The sequence below is a fragment of the Kogia breviceps genome, chromosome 18 (genome assembly GCF_026419965.1).
Source record: "Kogia breviceps isolate mKogBre1 chromosome 18, mKogBre1 haplotype 1, whole genome shotgun sequence".
Classification (NCBI taxonomy): Eukaryota; Metazoa; Chordata; class Mammalia; order Artiodactyla; family Physeteridae; genus Kogia; species Kogia breviceps.
Window position 1 is genome coordinate 40,113,454 of NC_081327.1, and position 24,483 is coordinate 40,137,936.

Below are 24,483 nucleotides of genomic sequence, written 5' to 3' on the forward strand. Positions count from 1 at the left end.
AGCGGCCATGGCTCACGGGCCCAGCCGCTCCGCAGTACGTGGGATCCTCCCGGACCGGGCACGAACCCGTGTTCCCTGCATTGGCAGGAGGACCCTCAACCACTGCACCACCAGGGAAGCCCTCAACATATTTTTAACAAAGTTATTTCTAAGTATTTCACTTTCGATGTTATTATATATATATTTTTAATAATAACATTGACTTTTAAAAAATTTATTTATTTTATTTATTTATTTTTGGCTGTGTTGGGTCTTCATTGCTGCGTGCAGCTAGTTGTGGAGAGCGGGGCTACTCTTTGTTACAGTGCGCAGGCTTCTCATTGCAGTGGCTTCTCTTGCTGCAGAGCACGGGCTCTAGGCACACAGGCTTCAGTAATTGCAGGACATGGGCTCAGTAGTTCTGGCTCATGGGCTTAGTTGCTCCGTGGCATGTGGGATCTTCCCAGACCAGGACTTGAACCCACGTCCCTTGCATTGGCAGATGGATTCTCAACCACTGCACCATCAGGGAAGCCCTTATTATATTATTTAAAATTTTATTTTCTAATTGTTTCTTGGTATTATATCAAAATATAATTGATTTTGGGGGTGGAAGGATGGGGTCAAGGTTTCTTTCTGGAGTGATAAAAATGTTCTAAAATTAGATTATGGGCCTTCCCTGGTGGCACAGTGGTTGAGAATCTGCCTGCCAATGCAGGGGGTGCAGGTTCGAGCCCTGGTCCGGGAGGATCCCATGTGCCGCGGAGCAACTAGGCCTGTGCGCCACAACTACTGACCCTGCGGCTCTAGAGCCCGTGAGCCACAACCACTGAGCCTGAGTGCCACCACTACTGAAGCCCGTGCGCCTGGAGCCTGTGCACTGCAACGAGAGAAGCCACTGCAGTGAGAAGCCTGTGCACCACAACGAGGAGTGGCCCCCACTTGCTGCAACGGGGGAGGGCCACGCACAGCAACGGAGAACAAAAGCAGCCAAAATAAATATATAAATAAATAAAATTTATTTTATAAAAAAAAGTACAGGAAGTGGGGCATCCTTGAGAGTCAAAGAATAGGTTCTATTTAAATAAATAAATAATTAAATTAAATTAGATTATGATAATGGTTGCACAACTCTGTAAACATGTTAAAAACCACTGAACTGTACACTTTAAAAGAGCAGATTTTATGGTATGTAAATTTTATCTCAATAAAGCTATTAAACACACACGTATTTGATTTTTTATATACTCATCTGGTATCCTGCATCCTTGTCAAACTCACCAATTAGTTCTGGTAGCTTTTGTGAAGATTACAGTGCCCACTGGGAAAGGGTTCCTAAGCAAGAAGACCTACTTCCCACATACAAAGAACATATGTGTAATTCAAAGAAAGCCAGGAGCACCAGACTTCAGGCCAGAGGCCTGAGTTCTCGGCATGGAGTCTCCCAAGATGGGCTATTCTGCTACAGTGCCCTGCAGCTGCTAGAAACCCAAACTTCTGCTCCAGTGGTCTGGGATGCCAGGGATGGCGGTGGGGCTCTCTCAATGCTGCCTGAGCAGCACAGCCTTCCCTAAAGCCAAGTCGACTGCTTACCACCTCCTGAGGCCATGTGGCTGTGGGGAAAGACTGTCCAACAAAGCCACTGCCCATTCTAGCCATCCCCAAAGAATCCTTGTAGACAGATTGCTTGCTGTTCCTGTGGTTCCTCTCAGAACTATGCCCACAGCTGCTGACAGATGCTCACTGGCTCCTCCCTTTGGCCAGTGCGTCAGGGTTTGCCAATGCTTGCCCCTTGAAGATTTCTGTAACATTCTTTGGTCCTCCCCTAGCATGTGCTCACATCCTTGATCAATTCCGGTTCCTGCTGAGCCTCTCCAATCACCAGTCACTGTTCCTGGGACTGTCCCTGTCTCACTCACCGCTTCCTAACCCTTCCCCCAACCCCCACCATCAGGAGTCTCAGAGGTGACACAGGTGTGTGCATATACATGTATGTGTGTTTGTGTGTAGTGACTAGTTCCAGCCCACTTCTTTCTCACACAAGGATGATACTGTGTGACAGATCTTTTATGCAGATCTTACTGTCTAGAAGGTAGAAGACACACACTGGAAGGTTTTCTTTTTTTTAGCTTTCTCCAATTGAAGCAGTAGGTACTTTTTTTTTTTTTTTTTGAAGCAGTAGGTACTCTTAAAAAACTAATATAAATGTGGCCATTTGATTTATTAAAGCTAGAGAAATCATCCGGAAGAACTGTTTCCAACTTGGTCAGTGACTCAAGGATATCTGGGAGCTATTTTTGTCTCAGTGTAAGGGAGCTGCTCAATAATGATCACCAAAACAACAGATGCTTACATTTTCAAAGACCTAAAATAAAAATTAAAGTATTTTTGAATACTTCTCTTCAAAAATAAACTATATAATTATTTTGACAAACCTACCATAGAATTTTTGGATTTTTAACTCAAGCTACTCAAGCTATAAATATGGATTTTAAATTTTTAAAAACTAAAGAACTCAATAAAAAACCAAAATATTTATTTAGAGTTAATTCAGGATTCACCATCACCTCAGTTTGGCTGAAAAAAAGATATATTTTCCTGTTTTGTTTTGTTTTTCTTCAATTTCCAAATGATTTGTCAATTATATAGATTTGCCCAGAGAAAGAAAATTCATAGTCCCTGTGACACACTGAATAAGGCCTCCCAAAGATATCCAGGTCCTAATCTCTTGAACCTGTAAAATATGCTAGCTTGCATGGTAATAAAGATTTTGCAGAAGTGATTAAGTCAAGGCTCTTGAAATGGGGAGATTATCCTGGATTATCTGGGGGCAGGGAGGGTAGGATAAAGCAATTACAGGGGTACTTGTAAGAGAGAGGCAGAAGAGTCAAGTCAGAAAAGGTGATGTGACGGTGGAAGCAGAGAAAGAATGAAAGATGTTATTACGCTGCTGGCTTTGAAGATGGATGATGGAGGCCGTAAATCAAGAAATATAGGTGGACTCTAGAAGCTAAAAAGAAAAAGGAAATGGATTCTCCTCAAGAGCCTCCAGAAAGACTACTACCCTGTTGACACCTTGATGTGAGGACTTCTGTCCTCCAGAATTGTAAAATGATTATTTTAAGCCACTACTATTGTTACAGCAGCAATAGGAAACTAATACAGTCCACTATGGCTATAGAAGAAGTTTCTGAGCATCTGGAATGATCAGTGCAGAGACGCAACACCTCAGCTACTTGTCTCTTGCTCGTCAAAGTGCTATGAAGTTAAAAGCTTTTCAAAGAAAATCACAGAGCTGTAATGTCTTCAACTGAAGCTATCATTTCATAGCCAATATTTTTTCCAAACACAATTAAGAGCCTGTGTGTGTGTGTATAAGGTGTATATGTATGTGTTTGAAAGGTAGCTTGGGTTAAAAACAGAATGTTATTATACAGCTCATTTAGTAACAGTGGCTGCAGCAGCAGCAGCAGCTTGGTTTAAGACCTCTGTGTTGGACTTCCCTGGTGGCACTGTGGTTAAGAATCCGCCTGCCAATGCAAGGGACATGGGTTCGAGCCCTGGTCCGGGAAGATCCCACGTGCTGTGGAGCAGCTGAGCCTGTGCGCTAGCACAATGAGAAGCCCGCCCGTATCAACGAAGACCCAATGCAGACAAAAATAAGTAAATAAAATGAATAAATTAAAAAAAAAAACACACACCTCTGTGCTACTTTCCCACCCTCTGGAAAGAACATGCATCATCCAACTGTTATCAAACAGTTAATAAAGGTCTACTCCATGGAGCCGACAAAGTGAGGGTGGTGGGGGGTGTGAAAGGAGCAGAGAAGACATTAATATATAAGTAAATCAATAAGCAAACAAGAAAACACCTGGTAGAGGAAATGTGCTCTGAAGAAAACAAAGCCAGATGATAGGCTGGAAGTGGGACTGGGGATGAGGACTGACCAAGATGGAGTAGTCAAGTTAGTCCTGGCTGAGGGCTGACCCCTGAGCAGAGGTCTGCTTGATGAGAGAATCAGAAGGAAGAACTCTGGGGGTAAAGGGAATGAGCTCAGCATGTCTGAGAAACAGAGTCAGTGGGGCTGGAGCTGAGTGAGACTTAGGAAAGACTGGGAGCAGAGGTGACAGGGTTTGCTGGATGTGGGCACTGATAGTATGAGGGGAAGTAAGGATGACTCCCAGGTTTTTGTCCTGGCAAATGGTGGATGGTGGTACCATTCACTAAGAGACAGGGAAGACGGGCAGAAGGAAGAGATCTTTAGGACACGTTACGTTTCAGATGTCTTACTAGACACCCAAGCAGCTGGGTGGCAATACGAGGCAGGTGAGATGACTGTGGCTCATCCCAGAGGTGGCAGGGCTGCCATGGGAACACTCACTAAACAAACAGTGGTGTGGAAAGAAAACTTAAAATGAAGTCACTGGAGGATTTTCCTATGTGTTGTCCTCATACAATGGCTTTCTGTTTTTCCTCTGGGAGAAAAATTCAGGCTAGTCAAGGACTAGAAAGGGCAGAACAAACACAAGAGAAAGGCACCAGAAGCCCAAAATAGATGAGGACATGTTAAAGGGCACAAAGTTACTCTAAATGGATTCGGTTACCCCGCCCTCAATGAACCTTCTCCCCAGGGCTTGAGAAGCTGTATAGCAGACAGAAGCTAGTACTACCCCAGCCATTCTTGAGGAATCGGGCAGACAGAAGAAAAACTACAAGGCCAAGGCCTAACTGCTGTTGCACATTCTGCAGTGAGTCTGTTTTTTGTCAGCCTCCGGCTAAGGAGGGGGGGTTGGCATCTGTTAGAAAGAAACACTGTAGTCCTGGGTGCCAGGGTAGCCAGTGTGGCCTGAAGGGCCCCTGCAGTCTGGTCCTGGACATGGCACTGTCCCTCCAAGATGGTAGGCCCTGGGCAGTCACTCACCTCCTCAGACCTTGGTTCCCTTCTCTACAAAATGAAAGGGGAGCAATGAGACATCATTGTCAAAGGGCCCTAGGTGTCTACTTGTAAGAAACACTCCAAGACTCCAAACCAATCAGTAAGTATGGTAATCCCCATCTGAGGGCTGAGGAAGCTGAGGCACTGAGAGGCTCCACAAAGGCCTGTGGTCCTGCAGGTTACACTCTCAGAACCTTGGGTCTCCTTTTTTTTTTGGCCAGGCCACGTAGCTTGTGGGATCTTTAGTTCCCCGACCAGGGATCAAACCCACATCCCCTACAGTGGAAGTGCAGAGTCTTAACCACTGGACCTCCAGGGAAGTCACCGGGTCTCCTATCTTCTGAGGAACATTCAAGTAAGCTCCAAGCAGGTACCCATGAGGGTGAAGACAAAACCTCCTCCTTCCTGGGGTGGCCCCAACCAATTGTAGGGAAGAGGAAGATGCTTTAAAGGTAGAACAGCATGAGCTCCTGAAGACTGGGCTCCATCAGAAAAAACTTCAGGTAACCCCTACAAGGTTTCTGGACCCTAGGCTTGGTCACCTGACCAATACTACTCCCTGTAGGTAACTAGCTGGGTTCCATCAACTTTTGAGAAGGGACTGGGCACAAGTCCCCCAGGGCTGCAAGAACAAATAGCAGGAAAGTGGAACAAGGAGTGCCAGGATTTGTCTGCCAGCTCCCCTTCACTGGGGGACAGCACTCCTTTTCTTAAGAAGCAGCTCCTTCCCTGTGCCAACCCTGTGGTTTCGGTGGGGAATGCTAATCCTAGTTAGCCTCCTCCCTGACCCAAGCTGGACCAGTAAGAGATCTTCCAGGAATTTTTGTACAAGGGAGCTGGGAGGAGAGTGGGTCTCAAAGCTCTGTGCTGCCATTGTTCCAACTTCATGTAGAAAGCCAGTTTGACAGACTAAAGCTAATAAACAGAAAGCAGAGGCAAAAGACAGGAACAGAGACAGAAAGAAAAGTCCCAGACAGCATTTGAGTCCCTAAGACTTCACTCCTCTGCTTGCCCTGAGGTCTGGCTGACCAAGTTGGTTAGAGATGGGATTCTCTACCTTGAAGCAACCAAAGTTCTCTGACTAAAGGGGCCACATCCAAGCATCTTTTTCCTTACCTTGCATAACACGTGGCCCACAGTAGGTGCTCAAGAAATGTATGTTGAAATGAAAAGGGAAATGGGTCAAGGGCTGGCAGGGGTCAGACCTGGGGTCTGACCATGCTGACGCACCACCCATGGGCAATCCTGGGCTTGACTGTGAGTTTTGTTATCGTGAGTTTTCTTTTCAAGCAAAGCAAAGCAGTTAGAGCAATCTACCTGCATCATGCCCCCTTTTATACAGACTAATAGCGAAGCCATTTCCGGGCCTTTGAAAGAGGCTGCAGACCTGGCTCTATCCCTGGCAAAGTCATTTAACTTCTCTGCTCCGTTTCCTCATCTATGAAACAGGGCAGGTGATGCAAATATCCCTGCCAGCTCTAGAAGAACCCATGGTTCTTAGTCCTCCTTCTCATTAAGAGAGTCTAGCAACTATGGTCTTTCCCATACCTCTGCCTGGCTAAGTCTCCCCTCCAGCCCTACCACTCTCAGCTTCAGGACAGGACCTTCTCCAACCCCCTATTCCTGCCCTGGAGTCAAAGTCAACAACTTCCTAAGCGTGACCCCTGGCAGGATAAGCAGTCACTCATCCCTGGATGGGCCTGATGTGAAGCTGGGGTGATGTGCCCAGGAATTAGAGTTATCACCCTCACCACAGGGCCAGAGCCAGCTGTCTCAGAGGACAGTGGGATGTGAGGGCCAGAAGAAAACGAGGGAGCTCAGCTGCCCTGCACAGCTATCAGGCCCTGTAGGGAGACAGGTCCAGGTGGCTCTGGGTCAAAGGATGGCTGGTGCTGCAAGACAGGGACAACACTGTGACAGAGAGTGCCACCCAACTAACCATTCTTCCCTCTCCAAAGAGAATAAGCCCTGTCACTCCCAGAGAGAATGGATGGAGAGCCAGCCTGGTGCCCACAAAGAAAAGCCTATCCCTGCCACGTCAGACACCTATCAGATGCCAGAGACGCAAGGAGAAGCCACGCCAGAAGGCTTCAGGCCAGGAGGCAGGAAGCCCCAAGTGCCCAGTTCAGATGCTCTGGCACCACCCACTTCCCCCTCCATCATCACTCAGAGGGGAACTCCCAATCACAGAAGTATGGGGGTGGCTAAGGAAATGGCTCACCGTCTTGGTACTCCCAGATGCCACACCCCTGGTTACAGTGTCCTCAAGGTGGGAGACTCTCTATAGGGGTGCCAGGGACTCCAGCATGATTGCTCCAAGAGCTGCCCCATGCCACTCCCACCTGGCAGGACACGTCAAGGGCCTCAGTCCCAGGGGAACTAGGAATGGAGAGGACCCCTACTTCTGAGTAGAAAGATTTCCACATCATCAGCACATTAGCACAGAAACCTGGAAGGAAGCTGGTGCTGTGCCTGTCCACTAGGTTCTAGTCCTGGCCCGCAACTGACCAGCACACAGGGTCCAGCTCAGGCCTCACAAACTAGCCTAAGTGCTGGTCCCCATGCCAGCAAATCAGCCATCTCTCCCCAAGAAATGGATCCTGATCATCACTGGACTTTGGGATCAGAAAGACTTGGGTTTGAATCCCAATTCTGTCACTTCTTAGCCCTCTGAGTTCCCCTGGCTGAACTCTTTCAGGATTGGTAGGAAGATTAAACGAGAATGGACGTGGAACACCAGCCTACAGGAGGCACTCCCTGGCAAGTTTCCCTGCCCTCTCTGTCTCTAACACCAGCTCCATGGTCAAGCCGGCACTTCCGACTTCCTGCTCCTTTCTTTCCTGAGGGAGCGAGCGGGGTGGAGCTGGCTTTCCTAACTAAGAGCCCGCCAACGGCAGCCCTAGGCCTGTTCTACTCTTACTTGTCCCCAGTTTCCTGGGGAGGTCACCTGGCCCTCGGAGCAGTCGGCAGAGTTCAACAGCCATGTCAGTCATGGGGCTGGCTATGGAGGGAAGGCGCTGGGCTGGCTTAGCCAGGGTGCTTCCTAAACCTGGGGTTGCTGTGGAGAGAGCACATATGTCATAGGAGACCTCATGACAGGGCTGCTTCTCAAGGATGGTCACTCACTCAGAGTCACCACTCCCTGGAAATCCATCAGACAAATGTTTTCCCCATAACCTCAAATATCTTAAAAAATCTGACAGGACCCACCGCCTGGAGCAACTCAACAATGGATAATGGGAAAGCAAAAGAGATTCTCTCATTCAGCAAACTCCATGTGGTGGCATCAGGAAGTCCCGTCATAGTACTCACAAGACTGTTACCCCAAGTTCTAGGAACCTTGGGACCAAGGAACAGGACCAACACAAGCCTAAGGTGATGCTTCTGGCCAAAGGGACCAGGGGTGCCCTGGAGGGTCTTCTCTTTATGGTAGTTCAACAGGAAAGCCAAGGCAAAGAGGGCAGGAGACAAAGGCTATCTTTGCAGACAGCTGTGACACCAGGGAGAGCCTGCTCTCATAGGGGCACCCCGGCCCTACACTGAGATAGATGTCAGCCTGAAGCCATGGGCAGGGTGAGGGACTGTAGAGCCAGCACCTGCATATAAAGGGGCCTTCTACAGGTCATATTCCTCCCCAACCCTGACAGAAAGAGATACCTGACTGCCAGGAGAGGCCCAGGGGCATCCAGGGTGGGTCTTGCTGGGTCTGGCTAAGACATGGCTCAAGTGGCATCTGGCACATTCGGCAGGGCTATCTGCCAATGCCTCAGGCTCCCAGAGGACAGGCTGGGTCTGTCATCCATGCTGAATCAGGCTACAGAAAGGGGTGAACTGTCCCACTAAACTGAGGTACAACCTCAGCTCCCAGGCCTTGGTATCTCTCCTCTGGGATTGGGTTTGGCTTGTCCTTATTTCCACTAAGCTCCTTTCGAACTTCTGGGGAAAGTTACTGGACAGATGACCCCTGGTAATGTAGGAGCCTGTGACTTTCTGCACATACTGCCAGATCCTGAGAAATGGGCAAGCATAAAACCCTTCCCAAAAGAAGGCCCAGCGTGGTGGTCCAGTATTTCCAAGACCCCTAGATACAGACTCCCTCAAGGAGGCAACAAGAGGTTGAGCAGTAACTGGTCCCCACTCAGCTCCACCCTCATGTGGCCCCAGCCTCCAGCCACACCAGACGACACTTGATAATCTCTGTTTTCAGAGACTGACAAACTCAGGTTTCAGAACTGGCTCTTCTGCTGTCGATGAAACCTCTTATCTCAAAGGACTTAACTTGCCCTGAAAAACACAGCCTTAAATCCAAAAATTTTACCTCTGTGCTACACAGAGGTAGGAGCTGGTATCTGGAAGAAGAAAACAGGATACTGTAGACAAGAAATCCCCAGGCCCAGGAATAATAACTTATTTGTTATCTTAGCTGCCTCATTTCAAAAGACTGCCAAGGAGCCCTCATACGTTGTGGTAATACAGCTCTCCCTGTGGGTGAGGTAAGAAAGGCCCATGAAGAAGGACCACGGGCTTAACTGGCCACAGGGCCAAGGACACTGCTGGCCCAGAGAGGAGCAGCAGGGAAAGAGAGGAACTCTTACATGAAACAAGCTCCACAGTAGGGACTGGGGAGAGTCCTGTGGCACAAACCATTAACCCCCATGTGAACCACCAGGAGTTTTGACCAGCTACCTGGCCCTTGGGCCCAACTACCAAACCACCCTCTGCCTGGACTGCCCAGTAGGACCTGCTGCCAGAGCTACAAGGCCTCTGGGTTTCTACCCCTCCACTCCCACCCGGTCATTTCCCAAGGACATTTCAGAGAAAGAACAGAATGAGAAAGGCAACAAGGGGTTGGGCAGCACCAAGCGCATAAACCCCAACCTATCTTCCCACAGCCCTGGTCCCGGGCAGCTGTTCCAGTGGCTTCAGGGAATCTCCTGGCTGCCCCCCTTTTCCAGGGAGGGCTGCCTCAAGGTACCTTACAGGCGTGAACTCAGGACCATCCCCAGTCAGCTTCCTCCCTTCACCAGCCTCAGGGAGTACTTACTTGGGAGGCTTGTACAGTGCCTACAATCAAGCCAGGGTTGCTGAGGCCTATTCCCAGGTGCATGCCGGGATTAGGAGGAGGTACATACACCCAGACGCCCAGTGGCGCCCTGATGATTCAACCCACTCAGCTGGAGAGAAGCACGACTTCCCTCATGGAGGGACTGAGCAGCCCCACGGCAGACCTCTGTGAAGCAACGTAGATCCTAGGGTGAAAGATGCTCCAAAGAGAGGTGCTGGTCAATGATGAATACGAAGGGGGCTCATCAGCTGTGGGGAACAAGGGTCTCAGCCCACATGGAGTGGGACAGAAGCAGTCCCCATTTGATGGGTACAGACAAACAGCACTTCCAGACTACTGGAAACCCACTTACGTGTCAGTAATCTCTAAGACATCTGCTGCACAAAGCCACCTACTATTGGTATTTGCTCTGAGCAGACACCTTATTCTGCATATCCTTAGGAGGACAGAGAGGAAGGATATCCAACACTCAGTTTTTTATTGCCACACCGACAGGAGCTAGCCTCTGCCCTCATGAACCTGGCATGGACCCTCAGTGCTCTGCCCTGATCTCTGCTATCTGCTGTTCCTTTCCCATGGCACACGCAGATATGAAATATCAGCTGTTTGCAGAATGTGTCCCACCCAGCAGAAGCAGGCCCCAGCCACAGGGATTAGGACACAAACACTCCCATGGGTGTGCCCCTAATAGCCCACTCTGTTAGTAACAGTCTTAATAAGGTCAGCTCCTGGGAGAGGAAAAGATGCTCACTTGATCATGACCCATCATGTGGAACGAAAGCAGACAGTCGCCCTGCCACCCCTCCTTGCCCTATCACTACACCCTCCCCTCTCACCCCCACTGAGGCCCAGCTGCCAGGTGCCATTTGCTTCAGAAGATATACCCTCCATCCCCAATCCCCAGCTGTGGTTCTTCCAGCTGCTTCTTTTCCAACAGTTCAAGGAAAGGATGCCTCCCTCAGTGGGCCTGGGTTCTCCTTTGAGGGGTTGCAGTAATTAGGGTAACAGATGCTACCCCAAGAGAACAGCTGCCTCCTCCAAGGAAATGGCAAGGAGAAAACTATCAGCTGTCCAGCTCTGATGCAGATGAGGCCGCCTATCAACACAGCCTGAGTCTCCCTGGCTCTGTCTGACGTACAAGACACAGAAAGAAGATCTGTTCTATCCTTGCCCCCTTCAAAGCACCCGAGCTTGGGAGAAGCCCAAATCCCCCTATATCCACACCCCGACTTTCTTCCTGCTTCTCCAATCCAGGGATCCCAGCCCATACGGTGTGCTGCCAGCTCAACAACCGAAGGGTGGGGCTGCAGGTACACTCACCTACCTGCAGATCATCCTTCCTGGCTGCAAAGCCATTTAGCCAAGGGTTCTGACATTCTTATTTTGGGCCACACCTGTTCCTTGGTTCATACTTAAGGAGGCCAAAAACACTTTATAAAAGATAAACATCAAAACTTCCGCATCTTCCAACAGAAACCTCTGACCATGCAAGCTACGACATGCCCATATGTTCCCAGGAAAAACTGAGCACACGGCCTCATACGAGAAACACTCCCTGTTACCACCTGCTCCCAGAGCCAAGTGAGACCCCCGGCGTGGCTACCCTCTACTCCTGACAGCCCTAAAGGCAAAGATGGGCTTGCTAGCCAGTACAGGAAAACCTATAAGAAAACACTCAAAACAACAATATTCTGACTCCGGTTGCTATTCCATCTTCGTCCTCCATAATTCACCTCCAGCTAATGTACTAAACATGTCTACTCAAACACAAAACACAGCACTAGAGAGAAAATGTAGTTCAGATTACACCTAACTCCACTCTGATACACAAACACCCATAAAAGAACTTTAAATGGATAGGTACTTTCTTCCTCAGGTAGGAAAACAAAACAAAACAAAACAAAACAAAACCTTTCTGGGGACTTCCCTGGTAGCACAGTGATTAAGAATTCGCCTGCCAGTGCAGGGGACACGGGTTCAATTACTGGTCCGGGAAGATCCCACGTGCTGTGGAGCTTATAAGCCCATGTGTCACAACTACTGAGCCTGAGCTCTAGAACCCTCGTGCCACAACTACTGAGCCCACATGCCACAATTACTGAAGCCCGTGCGCCTAGAGCCCGTGCTCTGCAACAAGAGAAGCCACCACAATGAGAAGCCTGCACACAGCAACGAAAAATAGCCCCCACTCATCACAACTACAGACAGCCCACGCGCAGCAATGAAGACCCAACGCAGCCAAAAATACATACATACATTTATTTTTAAAAAAAAACCTTTCTCAATAACAATATAAGCTAAAATTTGTGTACCTCTTTTTTGTATCAGGCACTATTCTAAGCACTTTAAGCACTCAATCCCCACACCCATCCCATATATGAGTTAGGTACTAATATTGCATCCATTTTACACATGGGAAAACTGAGACCCAGAGCAGTTAAGTAATTTGCTCTAGGTAACACAGCTGCCAGGATGCAAATGCAGTGTGGCTCCAGAGTCCATGTTCTTGGCCACTGAGCTACACTGCTCGAGAAGCCAACCACAGCCCTAGGTGTCTTTCCTCACACGAGCAAAAGTGAGCCAGTAGTTGGTTCAACAACACTGAGCCCCAACATACAGAAAAGGGGAGACAGTGACTCCTCCTACAGAATGAAGGTAGTGGCAGAGCCCCTATGCACAATCAGTGCCACAACAGGGCAGTGCAGGGAGGCTGAGCTCCAAATGAAGGCTTCTAGCCCAAGGCAGGTTGCAGGCCAGGGGGACCTGGCACTGGTTTCAAAACACACTTGGCTTACTGAAGCTACTTCACTGAGGCAAAGCACAGGGAAATGCAGGAATGGCCTGCTGCCACAGCCCAAGGGCATCTGTGCTCACTCTGGGAGAGCTGCTATAAAAAGATGTGGTCCAGCCCCAAGGAGTTCACAACCCAGCAAGGATACAGTTGCGTAAATGTGGAAGAATCACATGCGGCAGGGTGGCAAGTGTCATCAGAGACATGATCAGGGCTGAAGGGGTCAGGCAAGACTGCACGAAGGGTCACAAGCAAGAAGGACACCTCCAAGGAAAGTAGGACATCTGCCAAGGGGCAGAGCAGGAAATGTTTGCAGGATGTTTTGGGGTCCCACACAGACATACCAGTGTGCAGTGTGTGTGGAGGGCACAGGTGGCAGAAAAGGCTGAGCAGGGCCCACAGCACCTGTGTTCTGTGGGCAGAGGGGTCAGAGGTCCAAAGCAGGCAAGGGGCAGAGTGTACAAAGGGAATGGAGAGCAGAGCCCTGAGGTAAAGAGATTAATCAGGAGGCCATGGAAATAGCCCAATGGAGAAGCTGTAGAGGCTGGAGGCCCAATGGAGTAGGAATAGAGAAGGGGGCCAAATTAAAGAGATGCTTGTGAAGTAGCAGAACCATGGGATGAGAGAAAGGGAGGGCATGACAATTACTCTGAAGTCTCCCACTTATGGGCCAAGGTGGACAGTGACTGTCAACAGAGACAGGGAACACATGAGGATCTGGTTTTTGCAGGAAGGTAATCTCATTTGGGGGCAAGCAGGTTCACTGTCTACTGAACCTTAAGCAAAACACGGGTTTCTGGAGGCATGATCTGCTCATAGACAGAGTGGAGACAGAGGAGTAAGTTCTGTGCTCTTGCCTGGAGGGCTCTTCGGCTGCCCCTTAACTGCATTTTCAGGGCCTGGCAAAGCACAATCAACCATTCATAGGCAACAAAGAGTCTGCTGAGTTCCTCAAGGAAGGTGAGAACTGCCTCCACTACCTCCATACCCACTTCACCCAGCTACTTTAAGTTCTAATCAAGTCAAAACTACTGAGCCCGCGTGCTGCAACTACTGAAGCCCACGTGCATACAGCCTGTGCTCCGCAACAAGAGAAGCCTGCGCACCACAACAAAGAGTAGCCCCTGCTTGCTGCAACTAGAGAAAGCTTGCATGCCACAACTAAAGATCCCTCATGCCACAACAAAGATCCCACACATGGCAACAAAGATCTCGCACGCCACAACTAAGATCTGGCTCAGCCCAATAAATAAATAAATATTTTTAAAATTAACTCAAAATGGATCAAAAACCTAAACAGAAGAGTAACATGGGAATTCCCTGGCAGTCCAGTGGCTAGGACTCCCTACTTCCACTGCACGGGGAACAGGTTCGATTCCTGATTGGGGAACTAAGATCCCACATGCCATGTGGTGTGGCCAAAAAAAAAAAAAAAAAAAAAGAGTAAAATTATGAACCTCTTAGAAGAAAACATATTTAATATTCTCGACCTTGGATTTGGCAAAGGATTCTTAGATATGATACCCAAAGCATGAGCAACAAAAGAAATACATAAATTGGACTTCATCAAAAATAAAAACTTTTGGGCTTCCCTGGTGGCACAGTGGTTGGGGGTCCGCCTGCCAATGCAGGGAACACGGGTTCGTGCCCCGGTCCGGGAGGATCCCACATGCCACAGAGTGGCTGGGCCCGTGGGCCATGGCCACTGAGCCTGCGTGTCCGGAGCCTGTGCTCCGCAGCGGGAGAGGCCACAGCGGTGAGAGGCCTGCGTACCGCAAAATAAATAAATAAATAAATAAAATAAAAACTTTTGTGCTTCAAAAGATATCAAGAAAAGACAACCTGGGACTTCCCTGGCAGTCCAGTGGTTAAGAATCTGCTCTTCCACTGCAGGGGGCACGGGTTCAATCCCTGGTCGGGGAACTAAGATCCCACATGCCTCAGTGTGGCCGAAAAAAAAGAAAAGAATAAAAGAAAAGACAACCTAATATATACATACACACACACACACACACACACACACAATGGAACACTACTGAGCCATAAAAAACAACAAAATAATGCCATTTGCAGCAACATGGATGGACCTAGAGATTATCATACTAAGTGAAGTCAGAAAAAGAAAGACAAATACCATATGATACCATGTATATGTGAAATCTAAAATATGATACAAATGAATTTACTTACAAAACAGAAACAGAGTCACAGACATAAAGAACAAACTTACGGTTACCAAAGGGGAAAGGGGGGGTAAGGGGAGGGATAAATTAGGACTTCGGGATTAGCAGATACGAACTACTATATATAAAATAGATAAACAACAAGGTCGTACTGTATAGCACAGGGAACTATATTCAATAGCCTAACATAAACCATAATAGAAAAGTTATGAAAAAAGAAAAAAGAAAGTCAACCTAAAGAATAGGGGATGGTGGTGTGATGAATTGGGCGATTGGGACTGACATTTTTATACACTGATGTGTATAAAATTGATGACTAATAAGAACCTGCTGTATAAAAAATTTTTTTAATTAAAAAATTTTAAAAAAAGAATAGAGGAAAAGATTTGCAAATCATATAACTGACAAGAAACTTGTATTCTAAACATATAAAGAACTCTTACAACTCAATAATAAAAAGATAAATAACCCAATTTAAAAATAGGCAAGCCACGCAGCATAGCCAAAATAAAAAAAGTAAAAGATATTAATAGACATTTCTCCAAGGAAGACAGACAAATGGTCAATAAGCACATGAAAAGAGGCTTGATATTATTAGTCATCAGGGAAATGAAATGAAAACCACAATGATATACCACTTCACACCCACTAGGATGACTATAATCAAAAAGTCAGATAATAACAAGTGTTGGCAAAGATATGGAGAAATCAACCCTCATACACTGCTAGTGGGAATGTTAAATGGGGCAGCCACTATGGAAAACAGTTTGGCAGGAAGCCAAAACAGTTCCCAGGAAGCCATCCCATGACAGCAGACAACTTATGGATCCACTCTCAGGCCCTATAGTACCACTGCCCAAAACCATCGGGCAAACTCCTATTTGCCCCTAAATGCCAGGCTGAAACACCACTTCACAGTGCTGTGGTGCAGGAACCACCCCTACAGCTACCCTCCACTAAATACACCTGTATCTATCAAAGAGATACATCAACCCTCAAACGTCTCATCTGGAGTCAACACCAAAGTCTCAAATTCTAGACACAGCTAAGGTCACTACCATCACTCCCCTCCCACCAACCATCCATCCAAACAGTCCAGAGTTTTTTCACCTCAACCAATGACCTCTTAGAAATCAGAAGCAACTGGCAGAAAGGCTTTAGCTGTTATCATCCTCTACCTCTCACCTCACTACCAAAATACATGCAAGTGGTTTCAGGTCTGTTTATGAATGATGATACTTTTGGTTTTGGAGAATGTTACGCTCATCATATGTGCACACACACACGCACACACACACACAAAGTGACCCCAGGAAATGTAAAGCACCAAAGGGGATTCTAATCTTCCAAACCCAGTGCTGGGATGAACAGTGGCAGGCCCCCCCCATCATTCCTGAGAGGAGTGTCTCGCTGCTATCCCTACATCTGTCCTGTGTTAGGTCTGTGCAGCCATTCAACCAGCCCTGTATCCGGGAAAGCCAGAGGCATCCATCATTCCTAGGGAGAATCCCTATCTAGATGCAACCTGATTCCTACTTTCCACCTTAAGGAATAATCAGGGAGATGATCAGATACGGCTGGAAGGAAAACCCACAGGAGCTGGCAGGCAGAGTGGAAATGAAGACAGGTACAATATCCACAGAACACTGAGGCTCCCTTCTCTTGCCAAAAGAGAGATGCACCAGTGAGGATGTAAAAAAGGTGCTAGCTTTCCTGATGTGTTAGTGCAGGAACTAACACCTTATCCACTGTCCCTAAGTCCCTTCTCCCTACAGGGCCACCCCCTGTGCCCAGGCAGGGTCCAACTTCACAACAATGTTACATTAACAATGTCAAAGCACAAGACCTGCAGCTCGCCTCTAGGCAGCCCAGAGGGGTCAAAAGACCCATCTTATAAACAAGGCAAACAGACTAAGACAGCTCCACATGGCTCCATCTCAAACAGTTTCAGTCAATTTAGGCAGACCTGGAACTCCTCCTACCTCACCTGCTCCACACCATGGATCCCAAACCCAATGGCCAGGCGAAAACGATTCTTACTAAAGAAGGATGAGTGTGTGGAACTCAGAATATCATGCACATGGTAAAAGGCTGCATTCCAAGACCAGCTAAAAGACAGGCATGAGGGCTTCTTGATGCAGGGGCATTTGCTTTTGGTTATTTTATTTTTATTTTATTTATATTTTTAAAACAGGTAATATATTCACAAGAAAGAAAATGTGAAAGCTTCAAAAGTAAAAAATTTCCTTCCCAGTCCTAGCCCCAGCCACCCTGTCCCAAGGGACAGCCAATATTACAAGTTTTTCTTAGCTTTCCAAAGATATTCTATGCGTGTACAAGCAGATACAGATATATTCATTTTCCCTCATTTTTTTTACATTTGGTAGCATAATATACATTGTTCTATGCCTTATATTTTTCACGTAGTGATACATCCCAGAGATTACTCCAAAACAGTACTTGAAGAGCCTCCTCATTTTTTCATGGCTGCATAGTATTCTTTTACATAGATTAACAAAAATTCATTTAACCAATGTTCAGAGTTGCTTAAAGTGCCACCCAATAACAGATTATAGTAGTTACTTTTGTATAATGAACCTATAAAAGCCTCTTTTCTCTGCCATCAAAGCTGTGCAAAAGTTCAAATAGCACATTTAGTGCAAGAAAAAGATTTAAGAATCAGTTTACCTTTGATAGGAAATTATTTTTCTAAGCTCCCTGTTCACAAAGAGACAGAGCTATGAACACTGCAGATATAACATCTAGTCAGCTAAGGCCAAGGCTTGAATAACAAAGATCACAGCTTCATGCTACAGAGAGGCCAAACATGCCACACACATTCTGATTAATAACTAAAGGACAGTTTTTGCTCAGATCAAAGCCAAATTTTTTTTAAAAGTCAGGTTCCTGACAATTAGTTGAATCCTGAGCAGGTCTAGATTTCAAGTACTTGAAATTAGTCAATGATGAAAAAACCTGATTGATATTAAACATAAGATTGGAAAAGACATACGGTTTAAGTGCTACTCGCTCTTTGGAAAAAGCCAGCTGCCTTCTCTGTGTCAGAGGCCAAAAAGTAGAGAGGGCCTGGGCAAAAACACAAGGACTTTTCCTGCCTCAGTGACAGTGTCAGGACAGCTTGCACCATGTCACTTACACCACGCAAGGGACAAATGGACTTAGGACCATATTCTAGAACCCACCAGCTTCTGGTAGAGGCTTTTGTCCCCTCAACTGTGCCTAGCCCAGGACTGGGTATGAACGGCTGGGCAGAAAACAGCTGAAAGGGTGCCTGGGTGGTAGAGGAGGCCCACCTGCAGGGTCCAGAGCCTTCCACAAATCTGAGGTTGCTGACTGTAAATCTAAGTCTCACGCACATCCTCCTATTTATTAAGAAACTGCCTCAACTGTCTTCCACATGGAGGTCACTTAAAGACTTTGGTCATTAACATGGTAAAGTAAAAGAGGAACCAACGTTGGTGGCAGCCTTCCTCTCTATATATGCCAGAGTCCCATGCTGGTAAGCAAAGGCCAATAGCAGTGAGGGCTACTGAGGCGTATTCCCACTGGGAGCAAGCTCAGGTCACTTGGTTTTGACTGTAAGCAGTTCAAATTCCATGAAGGACAATCACTTGCCAATTAATTTTTGGAATGGAAGCCCACACCAGCCCGGCCCAACGGCCACCTTTCAGGATCCTCCACCCAATGGCTTGGCTTAGCAAGTAGGCAGCCAGCAAACAAAGTCCTCTCCAGCTTGTTGGCTGCCACCATGACTCTCATCACAGAATGAATCAAGAGAAACAGAAAAATGTTCTCTTAGCCAATGACTCACCAGGAAGTCTGTTCATGTTGACGCCTTGAGCTGAGAGTCCTATTCCCATGTACCTTTGAAAAAGCATACATACAAAAATTCTGGTTAGCAAATGATTATGCATCTCCCTTCTCAAATATTTCTTGGTAAAAGACAGAAAAAAAGGAAAAGCAATGAATGTAGAGACTCTTTTAACAAACTAGTGGTTCTTGGAGAACCTTTACGTTTTGATTTTCTAATGGAAATCTCTCAATGCCTTAAGCAGCTGGAGAAACAGGAGGTAGTGTCTGTAACCAGGAACCACTGGCTTCAGTTTCAGAGCAAAGTTTCCTGGAGTCACTGCTTCCAGTCCCTTGGTTTCTGGCTCCAGCTAAGGTGGCGGAATCTATTCCCAAGAAGTGCCTAAAGTAACTAGTTCAATCCTAGGCAGTGCTTGGCAGAATAATGCAAGATCAAGCCCAAAGGGACAAGTCACTCTTCAGCAAAGACCAAAACATGGAAGAAGTAAAGCCAGCTGGATCCATATAGGATCGTAAAGACCCCTCACACAGGGCTTCTTCTCTGGGGTCTCCAAATTCATTACCCTTGCCCTATACATTCACCACTGGCCTTCTCAGTCATCCAAAGCTGAAGGTGGTGGTGTGTGAGGCCCCAGAGTCCCACCCCGTACTCTTCCCACCTAGGTACCTAAAAAATTTAGGCAGCTACAGCCAGGTGGGACCCATGCTGGGCAACTCTGTCAAAGATATCTCAGTGGCACTCATGAGAGAGCAGGTAAGAAAAGGAAATGAACAGGGTTTTTTTTAGTCTAAATATTTGTAGTGTACAAAGAAACAGTGAGGTATCTCCCTAAGAACTTAGAAATAAGAGAAACAAGTCACCACTATCTAAGTGTAAAATAGTAGAAACCCACACATGATGCCTGAATTAACCGCCTATGAGCATCAAGAGGTAGTTGAGAAGCTCACAATATTGAAAACACCAACCAAGACGGCTAAGGGATAACTTTATGGTTGCATTAACAATGTGAATAAGGACTTCCCTCGTGGCGCAGTGGTTAAGAATCCGCCTGCCAATGCAGCGGACACCGGTTCGATCCCTGGTCGAGGAAAATCCCACATGCCGCGGAGCATCTAAGCCCATGTGCCACAACTACTAACCCAGCGCCCTAGAGCCCACAGGCCACAACTACTGAACCCTGCGCACCTAGAGCCTGTGCTCCACAACAAGAGAAACCACAGCAATGAGAAGCCTGTGCACTGCAACAAAGAGTAGCCCCCGTTCGCCCCAACTAGAGAAAGCCCTCGCACAGCAACGAAGACCCAATGCAGCCAAAAATAAATAAAATAAATAATTTTAAAAAACAACAAAAAAAGAATGAAGTTGGACCCTTACCATACACCATATGCAAAATTAACTCAGAACGGATCAAAGACCTAAATGTAAAACCTAAAACTATAAAACTCTTTGAAGAAAACAGAGGAGAAAAGCTTTACGACATTGGAATTGGCAATGATTTCCTGGGTTCTTTGGACACCCAAAGCAGAGGCAACAAAAGAAAAAATAAATTGGACTACATCTAACTTTTGTACATCAAAGGACTGTCAACACAGTGAAAAGCAACCAAAGAAATGGGAAAAATATTTGTGAATCATATACCTGTTAAGCGTTTAATATCCAGGATATACAAAGAACTCTTACAATCAACAACAAAAAAACAAGCAACTCTATTAAAATGGGCAACAGACTTGAATAAACAAGGGATAGGGAGGGTGGGAGGGAGACGCAAGAGGGAAGAGATATGGGAACATATGTATATGTATAACTGATTCACTTTGTTGTAAAGCAGAAATTAACACACCATTGTAAAGCAATTATACTCCAATAAAGATGCTAAAAAAAAAAAGATACACATGGCCAATCAGCACATGAAAAGATGCTCAGCATCACTAATTATTAGGAAATACACATCAAAACCACAATGAGATACCATTTCACACCCTTTAGCATGGTTATTATCAAAAAAACAGAAAATAACAAGTAATAGTGAGGATGTAGAGAAACTGAAACCCATGTGTATTAATGGTGCAGCCACTGTGGAAAACAGTATGGCAGTTAATTGTATGGTAATTCAAACACAGAATTACCATAAGATCCAACAATTCCGCTTCTGGGCATATACCCAAAAGAATTGAAAGCAGAATTCTAACAGGTATCTGGACACCCAAATTCATAGTGGCTTTATTCACAATCAGCCAAAGGTGTATTAAAAAGAAATAACAAGACCAAAATGGAGTCATCTGCCCCTAGGACAGCAAACCGAGACTTCACTGCACATCAACTATACCTCAATTAAAAAAAAAAAAAATTAGGTCTTCCTTGGTGGCACAGTGGTTAAGAATCTGCCTGCCAACGCATGGGACATGGGTTCGAGCCCTGGTCTGGGCAGATTCCCACATGCCACGGAGCAACTAAGCCTGTGTGCCACAACTACCAAGCCCACATGCCACAACTACTGAAGCCTGTGCACCTAGAGCCCATGCTCCACAACAAGAGAAGAGAAGCCACGACAATGACAATCCCATGCACCACAACGAAGAGGAGCCCCCGCTCACCGCAACTAGAGAAAGCCCGCACACAGCAACGAACACCCAACACAGCCATAAATAAATTAATTAATTAAAAAAAATTAATCACACTTTGCACCTCTCTCAGGAATGTGATGTGTAAACAATCTGGGCTTCCCTGGTGGCGCAGTGGTTGAGAGTCCGCCTGCCGATGCAGGGGACACGGGTTCATGCCCCAGTCCAGGAAGATCCCGCATGCCGCGGAGCAGCTAGGCCCGTGAGCCATGGCCGCTGAGCCTGCGCGTCTGTCCGGAGCCTGTGCTCCGCAACGGGAAAGGCCACAACAGTGAGAGGCCCAGTACCGCAAAAAAAATAAATAAATAAAAATAAACAATCAATCTGAAATTTCCTGATTAGCACTAGTGAGGTAATCTGCATGATAAAACCCCACCATTCCCTTCCAGAAAAAGATGTCCTGCCTAAAAAATCCTTTCTTTTCTTTTGCTAATAACTTCCTTGCCCCACCCTCCTTCTGCCAGACAAAAACCTTTCATTTTGTACAACCCCTTGGAAGGAGGGGTTGCTAGATGGGATGCTGCCCAATTCATGAACCACTGAATAAAGCCAACTAAATCTTCAAATTTACCCGTTGAATTTTTGTTTTTTAATGGGTAGGAAGTTTCTATTGATGAGTGGATAAACAGAATATGATATATACACACAATGGAATATTATACAGCCTTAAAAAGGAAAGAAATTCAGACATATGCTACAACATGGATGAAACTTGAGGACACTATGCTAAATGAAATAAAATTCATAAAGACAGAAACAATGATGGTTGCCAGGGTCTAAGCGGAGGGGAGAATAGGGAGTTATTGTTTAATGGGTACAGAGTTTCAGTTTGGCAAGATGGAAAAAGTTCTGGAGACAGATGATGGTGATGGTTGTACAACAATGTTAATGTACGTAAGGCCATTGAACTGTACACTTAAGAATGATTAAAAAGGTAAATTTTATGTCATGTATTTATATTTTACCACAATAAAATAAATGAACACATATCAGAACAACTGTCTAAAAAAAAAAAAAGGTTCAAGCTCACTATCACCAATTATAACATTTGTTATTACATAAAGTCTTTTCCTCTCTTCAAGCTTGGTCATTTAGGGTCCAGGGAGATAATATCCTTACCTGCCTTTTCCAAGGTATCATCTCTGGCCAAAAACCCAGCATGTGAATATGAGTTTATTTGGTTCTGATATCTCCCAAAGATCAATCCCTCAACCCAAACATACAAGCACAAGAGATGGAGCCTAAGTCTGCAGGCTCCAACCCTACATCTCATGCCACAGTGGGGAGAGCAGATGCTGTGTCTGCTGCCCACCTCAGGATGCAGGGGCTATGGGCTGGAGCCCCCAGCCCTCAGAGGAAAAGCAAGAGTCAGTGCAGTGCTGGGCACATAATGGACATTCAACAAACACCTAGGGTTCATCCATTCACAGGCTGGTAAAGAATTTTATCACCAAAGTCACAGGCTTTCTCCCAGCCACATTTCAATGGGAACCTCAGCTTCTAGCTGGTATGAGGTCATGACAGAGCTATGTGACAGATAAGTGAGCTCTGAACTCAGCCACAACATCCCCAGTACTATTCTCCCCTCTTGCTGACATTGGACTTTAGCACTGTGATATTAAATGACTTACAACCACAGAGCTAGTGACATAACAGGCACAAGGGAAGTCCACTTTTCCATCCACTCACAAAAAATCTAGGTTAAGACCTGAGGTTTCCTCTCAATCACCAATGAGGGGACTTTCCCTGGTGGCACACTGGTTAAGAATCCACCTGCCAATGCAGAGGACATGGGTTCGAGCCCTGGTCTGGGAAGATCCCACATGCCGCGGAGCAACTAAGCCTATGCTCCACAACTACTGAGCTTGTGCTCTGGAGTCCGCGAGCCACAACTACTGAGCCCACGTGCCACAACTACCGAAGCCCATGTACCTAGAGCCTGTGCTCCACAGCAAGAGAAGCCACCACAATGAGAAACCCACACACCGCAATGAAGAAGAGCCCCCACTCGCTGCAACTAGAGAAAGCCCACCCACAGCAATGAAGACCCAACACAGCCAAAAATAAATACATAAATAAATAAATTTATTAAAAAGAAAAATCACCAATGAGTAACATGTGTAGTGCCTTGCCAGGTCCTGGACTGATGTGGTCCCAGCTCTCTGACAGGCTGCCATGAATGAGGCAAACAACAAGGAAAAAAATCCCAAACCCAAGTATGTTCACCTTTGGATCTAAGAAGCAGGAAGAATGACATTAAGAAGTCACCCTGACACTGCTTCTCCTCCGTTGATCTCTGGTGGCACTTGAAAATGAATAGGTTGTTTGCTACTGTTGGGTCCTTGCTAAAGTTGTAAAAACAGGTGTGATAAATATCTCTTCATAGAGGCCTCTGTAGTCACCCATTCCACAAAGATCCTCTGTGCCTCGTACAGCGCTGGGGACACAAGGGTGGATTCCCTGCCCTGGAACAGTTTCCAGTGCCAAGTCAGGGGTGGGCCAGAGAATCAGGGTGCAATGAGTGGGGGGTTCCCAGAGGAAGCGAAGGCTGAGCCAAGACCTAGTAAAGGGGATGAGGGGAAAAAAAAAAAAAAAAAAAGGAGCTTGTTCCACACAGAAGCAACAGCATGTGCTGAGGCATAGAGGCAAGAAAGCAGCCCCGTGGTCAAGGAAGTGAGAGGAGTTCAGTGTGGCTGGGTCACAGCTTGGACAGACCTAAAAAGAGCCAAAGCTGGAGCCAGAAACAAGCTATTCACACACAGCCTGCATGCTAGCTTAAGGAGTTTGAACTTCATGGGAGGCCGATGGGAAGCTGGAGAAAGGGTTTAGAAAGGGCGCAACTGATCAAACATCTGATATTTGAAAAATGGATTGAAGAGGCAAAACTAGAGGCTACCAAAATCATCCCAGTGGAAGATGACAAGGCTGGACAAGGAAAGAAACAGTGGGATGGCAAAACGTGGAGAGAGCCAAGTGTTCTTTAGAATACGGTGAACTTACTGGGTGGGGGAGGAGCTGCCCAAGACACATCCCAACACAACCAGTCACCAAAGAAAGAGCAATTCTGAGATGTACT

General features: G+C 46.5%; 1 protein-coding gene across 3 annotated transcripts in view; it reads right to left on the minus strand.

Moving 5' to 3' along the window:
• The window catches only part of RANBP10 (RAN binding protein 10), a 56,822-nt gene that overhangs the window by 18,797 nt on the left and 13,542 nt on the right, over window positions 1–24,483 (minus strand). For all 3 annotated transcript variants that reach the window (XM_059044887.2, XM_067018339.1, XM_067018340.1), the window contains one exon: window positions 18,787–18,839. In XM_059044887.2, coding sequence (XP_058900870.1) covers window positions 18,787–18,839 — 53 coding nt within the window. The remainder of the gene's footprint in view (window positions 1–18,786; window positions 18,840–24,483) is intronic.